At 52.2% G+C, this 7,443-nt stretch overlaps 1 protein-coding gene across 3 annotated transcripts in view; it reads left to right on the forward strand.

Annotated features, from left to right (window-relative positions):
- Positions 1–6,765, forward strand: part of CPSF1 (cleavage and polyadenylation specific factor 1) — a 42,198-nt gene extending 35,433 nt beyond the window's left edge. For all 3 annotated transcript variants that reach the window (XM_083516507.1, XM_083516508.1, XM_083516509.1), the window contains exons 31-38: positions 115–267; positions 1,680–1,856; positions 1,969–2,035; positions 2,389–2,436; positions 2,788–2,943; positions 3,716–3,845; positions 4,786–4,924; positions 6,549–6,765. In XM_083516507.1, coding sequence (XP_083372633.1) covers positions 115–267; positions 1,680–1,856; positions 1,969–2,035; positions 2,389–2,436; positions 2,788–2,943; positions 3,716–3,845; positions 4,786–4,924; positions 6,549–6,596 — 918 coding nt within the window. In that variant the 3' untranslated portion in view covers positions 6,597–6,765. The remainder of the gene's footprint in view (positions 1–114; positions 268–1,679; positions 1,857–1,968; positions 2,036–2,388; positions 2,437–2,787; positions 2,944–3,715; positions 3,846–4,785; positions 4,925–6,548) is intronic.
- The last annotated feature ends 678 nt before the right edge of the window (positions 6,766–7,443 follow it).

Here is a 7,443-nt window from a genome sequence, read left to right on the forward strand (position 1 = left end):
CCCCGGTCTCCCGGCTTGCAACAGAGGAAGGGGGTGTTTCTAGGTTAGCAATGCAAAGCCAAGCTGCCCTGGTTATGTAGGATGACTCTCCCTTCCTTGCTCCCCTGCCCTCAGATCTTGATCATGGACATCATCGAAGTGGTTCCAGAGCCTGGGCAGCCCCTCACCAAGAACAAATTCAAGGTGCTGTACGAGAAGGAGCAGAAGGGGCCTGTTACTGCTCTCTGCCACTGCAACGGCTACCTGGTGTCGGCCATTGGCCAGAAGGTGAGCAGGGCCTGGAAGAGGCGGGTGGGATGCCGCTCTCGGGGGCTTATTCAGTGTAGAATGTGGATTTGTTGCTCCTAAACGCTCCGCAGCCATCCTTGGGGCGGAAGCTTCTGTCGCCCTTTCAGTGTAGGTTATTCTGACCTACATAGGTGGCTATGAGTATGCCGTCAGGGAGCTGTAATTATTCCTGTTGAGTTAATTCATAATATTGTGTGTGTGAGTTTGTATGCACAGTGTTGGTGCGCAAAGTTGGGAAGTTACGGAAGGTACAGTGGTGCCGCGCAAGACGAATGCCTCGCAAGACGGAAAACTCGCTAGACGAAAGAGTTTTCCGTTTTGGAGGTGCTTCGCAAAACGAATTTCCTATGGGCTTGCTTCGCAAGACAACAATGTCTTGCGAGTTCCTGCAGGTTTTTCCCCTCCCCCCCTTTTTCTAAGCCGCTAAGCCGCTTATCAGCTGATCCAATAAGCCGCTAAACGCCGCTAATAGCGCTAATCCGCTAATCCTTCAATGGGCTTGCTTCGCAAGACGAAAAAACCGCTAGACGAAGAGAATCACAGAACGGATTCTTTTCGTCTTGCGAGGCACCACTGTAGTTTGAACACCTCAAGTTGAAACAGGATAGTAACCCCCAGGCTGCAAGGAGATGGTTCTGTGATGTGGACTCTGTTTATAGAGTGTAGACTTGGGGGTGTCTGGAAAGGAGACCTCTTCTTCCATTACAGTGGTTCATCAGGTTAAGAACTTAATTTGTTCCAGCGGTCCATTCTTAACCTGAAACGGTTCTCTTAACCTGAGGCGTGCTTTCGCTAATGGGGCCTCCTGCCGCCGCTGTGCTGCTGGCATGCGATTTCTGTTCTTATCCTGGGGCAAAGTTCTTAACCTGGAGCAACCACTTCCTGGTTAGCAGAGTTTGTAACCCAAAGTGTCTGTAACCTGAAGTGTCTGTAACCCGAGGTACCACTGTACTGCTTTTATGTAAAAGCTTTCTGTACCGCTTTTCAGAGAGTTTTCCAGGGTGTGCTTTACAGTATGACAATAAAGCGCAAATTAAAAGGGGTGGTTAGAGTGCAGAAGTGCCTTGCAGGGCTGGCAAGGTGAGCTTTCTGTGGTTTAGAGAAGGAATTGCTGAAAAACAGAACTTGAGGCATCAGCAACACGGTACAGTGGAAAGATGGGGAGAAGAACCAGCCCAGACCCTGTGACCATCATCTATCTGTGTTTTTGTCTGCTACTGTGTTGTGCATTTTTGAGTTTTTATATTGCAAACTGTGATCCTTGGATGAAGGGCGGTATAGAAATTAAGTAAGCAAATAAATGGAACGTGAGAGTGGGAGATGAGGTGAAGGGCTTTCCTGTCCCCTTGCCCCCTGCCTGGGCTGAGGCCTGGTCTCTCTCCCTGCTGCAGATCTTCCTATGGAGCTTGAAGGACAATGACCTGACGGGCATGGCCTTCATCGACACGCAGCTCTATATCCACCAGATGATCAGCGTCAAGAACTTCATCCTGGCGGCTGACCTCATGAAGAGCATCTCGCTGCTCCGCTATCAGGAGGAGAGCAAGACTCTCTCCCTCGTCAGCCGGGTATGGGGCGTGGACCCTTCTCTAGAGGGTTGGCAGGGTGTGGGGCAGAGGAGAATGGGTCTGTTTGAGCCCTGCCCCACCTGCCTGACTTCTCCTTCTCTCTCGCCTCCAGGACGCCAAACCCCTGGAAGTTTACAGTGTGGACTTCATGGTGGACAACGCTCAGCTGGGATTTCTCGGTGAGCAGCCTGAGCGTGGCATTGGGGGAGCCCTTTCAGGAGGGTTCAGTCCAGCAGCCTTGGCTCTGCCCCAGGATGCTGGTGTTGGGGGCTGGGGAAGACTCAGACCCATGCCTGGGCTTTACAAGGTGGCGGCCCATCTGTGTTTTGAACAACACAAACCCTTTCCCCTGCATTTGGAACAAGCCAAAATACAGAATTATAGAATTGGAAGGGTCTGTTTAGTCCAGTTCTTTGCAATGCAGGAATCACAACCAAAATGACCACTCTGTTTAAAAGCCCCCAAGCAAGGGGCAGCTGTGTTTCTGGCACAGTCAGGCTACATCATTGATCTGTTTTACTCTATTTTGCAGTGTCTGACAGGGACCGGAACCTCCTTGTTTACATGTATCTGCCAGAAGGTGAGATCAAAGTGTGTCTTCTTTTTTTGTTCTGGGGAGATTGGATCTGACCCTCTTCCTGTTTCCCATCACTCACGTGACTCCCAGGCTCGGGGAACAAGAATCCTGGCGCTTCCTCAACAGGAAGGAGTGCTGGGGCTTTTGGAAAGAGATGTTTGGGCCGGGTGGGCTTTCTCTGGATCTCTGGCTCAAGCCCCTACGTTGTCCCACACACTGCATGGCCTCTGAGCCGCCTTCAACAGTCTGGTGCCCTCCAGCCACCCCTCCGCTGGGGCTGATGGGAGTTGTAGTTCAGCAGCACCCAGAGGGCGAAGGCTCATTGTCTGTCTCCCTCTTTGCTTTTCTCTCCAGCAAAGGAAAGCTTTGGGGGGATGCGCCTCCTCCGCAGGGCCGATTTCCACGTGGGAGCCCATGTCAACGCCTTCTGGAGGACCCCGTGCCGCGGGGCCATGGAGGGGCCCACCAAGAAATCCATTGCCTGGGAGAACAAGCACATCACCTGGTTTGGTAAGGGGGCCTCTGAAGGACACATCCGGGAAGTCATCTTGGCCAGAGTTGAAGGGAACTGAGCCTGCAGCCTCTTGCGTTTCAGGTTTAGAATTTCAAATTCTAAGATTTTAAAATCTGGGAAGGTTTTGTTGTAAAATCCAGAATTCTATTTTTGAGTGTTGGCAACTGAATATAAAGAAGGAAAGGACTTTACATTTGTGTGAAGACAGCTCAATTTTATGCCTTGGGGATGAGTTCGAAATTACCTACCCTTGTGACATTTTGAGTTTCCCATTCAAGAGCTTGCTGACACATTTGCACTTAATGCCAAGCCATCGTTTCTTCAGCAAGGCACAAGTCATCTCACGGACAAACAAAGCAGCCATAGCTTATTTCTGCAGAGCTTGGTTTCCTCCCTCAGCTGTTTGCTCCATATTCCTCTATAGCTCAGCAAGCAGCTGGGCTGGGATGTCCGAATGATGGTTGAAGCAAAAACAACGCTGTGGGCTTCAGAAATGCCAACCAGTAGTTAAAACAAGCCAAGGTTGAGAAGCCAGAGACGGTCAATCATGGCCCCACATGGTAGTTTGTTGCTGGAACAGAAACTATGGTTAGCCTCCTGGGCTGAGGTGTTCTAACAAACCACGGTTTGGCGTTACGTGCAAACCATGGTGTACTTATGTGAGTGGGGGAATCCAGATGGCTAAACGTGTCCATGCTCTCAGAGCCAAAGGCACCCGCTTGAGCCTTGACTCTGAAGGGGGGGTGTGGTGTTTCTTCCCCCCTCCAGCCACGCTTGACGGAGGGATCGGGCTGCTGCTGCCCATGCAAGAGAAGACCTACCGGCGCCTGCTGATGCTGCAGAACGCCCTGACCACGATGCTGCCCCACCATGCCGGCCTCAACCCGCGTGCCTTCAGGTAGCTTGTTCCCAGGGCCCTGCCTCTTCAAGTCCCCCTCCCGCCCCGCTTAACCCCCCTCTGTGTGCCCCTTGAGGAGCAGCACTGTTGGAGGGCAGGAAAGAGCCACCCACAGTCTCATCTATGTGCCTATGTTTGGTGGGAGGGGAGTCTAGCTCTGCAATCCCCTTCTGCACATACTGCTGTCTGCAGAGCGCCATGGGCCACTCTGGCACCTGTGCCTTCCACACCATTTCCTGCAAGCAGAATCTGCCCGTAGGAAGACTGGCGGGATATAGGCCTTGCAGGGAGAGCACGAGACTGTTTCAGGGCTGATGGGCGACTTGGCTGGGGAGCAGAAGACCTTGCCTGTCCACATGTGGAAGAAGCAGTCTGGCTGCTGCCAAGTTCACCCCTGGGTTATGGGTCACACATAAGATCAGATTAGGCAGCCCTGTTTAGGGAAGTTTTTCATATTTATTGCTGTATTGTTTTTAACACTCGATTGGAAGCCGCCCAGAGTGGCTGGGGAAACTCAGCCAGATGGGCGGGGTAGAAATAATAAATAATTTTATTATTATTATTATTAGTTAAAGGCAGGAGTCGGCAAGGTTTACCTCACCTGGGCTGGTTCACTTCAACAGAGATCCCTCCGTGGGCTGGATCGCGCACGCACCTGCAATTTCTGGTGTCTGCACAGATGTGATTTCCGGCACCATGGAAGCAAGTCCCCGCACTGCGCCAGTTTAGTGCAGCGCACAGGGACTTGCCGAGCAGGTGGCTCGATTTGGGGGCAGCTTGTGGGCCGGTTAAATGACCCCCATGGGCCTTAGGTTGCCGACCCCTGGTTAAAGGATTACAAACCCCATCACCATTCCTGCTGCCTGCTGGGAGCTGGAGGGGTTGAATGAGGCAGGGAGCCCAGCACTCCTCTCACGATGTTCCTCCTGCCCCTCTTTAGGATGCTGCACATGGACCGGCGCATCTTGCAGAACGCCGTGCGCAACGTCTTGGACGGGGAGCTGCTCAACCGCTACCTTTACCTGAGCACCATGGAGCGCAGTGAGCTGGCCAAGAAAATTGGCACCACACCGGACATTGTGAGTGGGTGGGGTGGGGAGAGCCAGGAAGGCAAGGGTCACCTCCTCTGGCAGGAGCTGCTTCCGGCTCCAGAGCAGCCAAGGTGCGCATTGTGTGCCTGCTGCGCTGTGGGACAGCCAGCCTCTGTCTCAAGGGATTTCCTGCAGCGCTCCTTGCAAAACTGCTTGGGTGGCAGCTCAACCCAAGTGGCCTTGAGAGCAGCCTTTGCAGGAAATAAGGGAGGGAATCCTTTAGTTTTTATCAGGAGCATAAATCACTTGTGCCGAGCTGGATTTGTAGCTGTTGTTATTGTAATGCTTGGGCTTCTTCCACCCCCAGGTGGCTCTTGTGGCCTCTAAGGCGGTGGTTCCCAATTAGCTAATGACTGAGGACCCCCTCTTTTGCAAAAGTCAAGCCACAGACCCCCCCATTTTTGAAAATTCTGATAACTCTATGGTAGTTGCCTGTGCAAAGCCAGACAGCAGCAGGGTGAGGGCTCTGTGAAACTGCTCTACTGTGTAGTTTCCACTCCCCTCGGTTGAGCAGTTAACGGAGCCCCCAGCTTGCTGCTGGCTTGTGCGAGCCGGCGATGGTGGGGGGCTCTGTTAAAGTTCTCCTCCCCCCTGCTGTAGGGAGCCCCAATGCTTGTATGCAAACCAGAGAAGCATTGGGCTCCTTCAGCTGGGGGGCAGGCTGCCTTCTGAGGCATTGGAGCTGTTCAGCTGGGGAACGGGAGGCCTCTCCCACGCCCACCCCCCCGCTGAGCAGTTCTGCAAAGGATCAATACTCTTCGGCTTGCCCTTTAGCCTGAGAGACATCAGGATCCGCTCCCCGTGTGGGGCTGGGCCATGTATCTTGGAAGAAGCAGCTGAGACAAATTCCAGTCATTGTGATATATCACCATATACTGGTATTTAGCTGGTGATAGATCACAATGTTGAAAACAAAGAATCGTCCAGCTCTAACACTAAACTAAATAATCAGAGGGCAGGCTGTTGTGCTAATCCTAGTGGCAATTTGCTTACCTATTTTCCCCTGTTGGACTTCCAAGATGAACCATGAACCCCCAAACCTATCAGGCAAGATTCACTGAAAACCCAATTCCAAGCAGTGGGAGACTCTTCAAAACCTGATAGTTGTTGAAAGCAATTAGAAGTTCTTTTCAGTTAAAAATTAAGGAACAAGGGGAAGGGATCCCTTACATTAAAAAAAAAAAAGATAAGCATGTGAATCGGTGGAGCAATCCATTTGCATTCTCTCTCTCTCTCTCTCTCTCCACCCCTCCAATTGCAAGAGCCCTAAGAAACTGTGTCAGAAGTTTGTGCCCAATCCCAGCTCCCTTGTCATCCAGCAACTATTTCCCAGTTTTTCCCCTTCCAGCAGGCAAGCGCTAGTCACGAGCAGAGGCTGGGTGATCCATGGATCACTATTGTGGCTTTCACTGTGCAATTAACGAGATAAGTGAGTCCCTGGCAAGGGATGGTGCCACGGATCCCCGGACCCCTAATTGGGAACCACTGGGCTAAGGGATCTGCGCCGTAACAGAAGACCGCCTTTCAAGGGGAAGTTCCTTGCAATGGAGAAATGTCCCTTTTCCCTCCCGGGCAATTCCTAATGACCCTCTTTCCCCCCTTCCATCTACAGATCCTGGAAGATTTGCTGGAGATCGATCGCGTCACAGCTCATTTCTAAGGATTCCCTTTCCCCACAACTGCCCCTCGATTTGGCTGCAGGGGGCGGCCCAGCCTCCCTGTCTGCCCCCCCCTCAGAACCCCAATGTTTGTAACGTCTTCCTGGCTGGGCTACAGGACTCTTTATCAGTTATGTGTTTTTATAAAGCTGGCAAGGATTTGTAAAGAAATTGTGAACTCGCAGTGATTGGGCTACCGGTTTGTGGAGCTGCATTGGCGAGATCTTGTGCCATGCATGGGTGGTGTAGTACAGAGAGGCTGGCTGCAACTCATTGCTGCTGTTGAGGAAGCCGGTGGCTGACATGGCTTCATATGTTTGAGACCACCTGCCAGGGTTTAGTGGCTTCTCTGTGTCCACAGGTTGGGGGGGGGGGCAAGAGAAGAAGAAGAAGAGTTTGGATTTGATATCCCGCTTTATCACTACCCGAAGGAGTCTCAAAGCGGCTAACATTCTCCTTTCCCATCCTCCCCCACAACAAACACTCTGTGAGGTGAGTGGGGCTGAGAGACTTCAGAGAAGTGTGACTGGCCCAAGGTCACCCAGCAGCTGCAGGTGGAGGAGCAGGGAATCGAACCCGGTTCACCAGATTACGAGTCCACCGCTCTTAACCACTCCACCTGAAACCTGTCCCAGGATTGCCTTTCCCACAGTGTTCACAGAATCGTAGAACAGCAATGCAGGGGTCACATCTAAAGCACCCCTGGCAGGCAGCCATCCAACCAACCTGTGTGAAAAACCTCCAGCGTAGGAGAATCCACCTTCTGCAGCAGCCTGCTCCTCTGCTGAACAGCTCTCACCATCAGAAAGTTCTTCCTACAAGACTGTTGGGAGCCAAGCTACGCCCAAC

This window comes from Podarcis liolepis, assembly GCF_965112155.1.
Source record: "Podarcis liolepis genome assembly, chromosome: 8".
Classification (NCBI taxonomy): domain Eukaryota; kingdom Metazoa; phylum Chordata; class Lepidosauria; order Squamata; family Lacertidae; genus Podarcis; species Podarcis liolepis.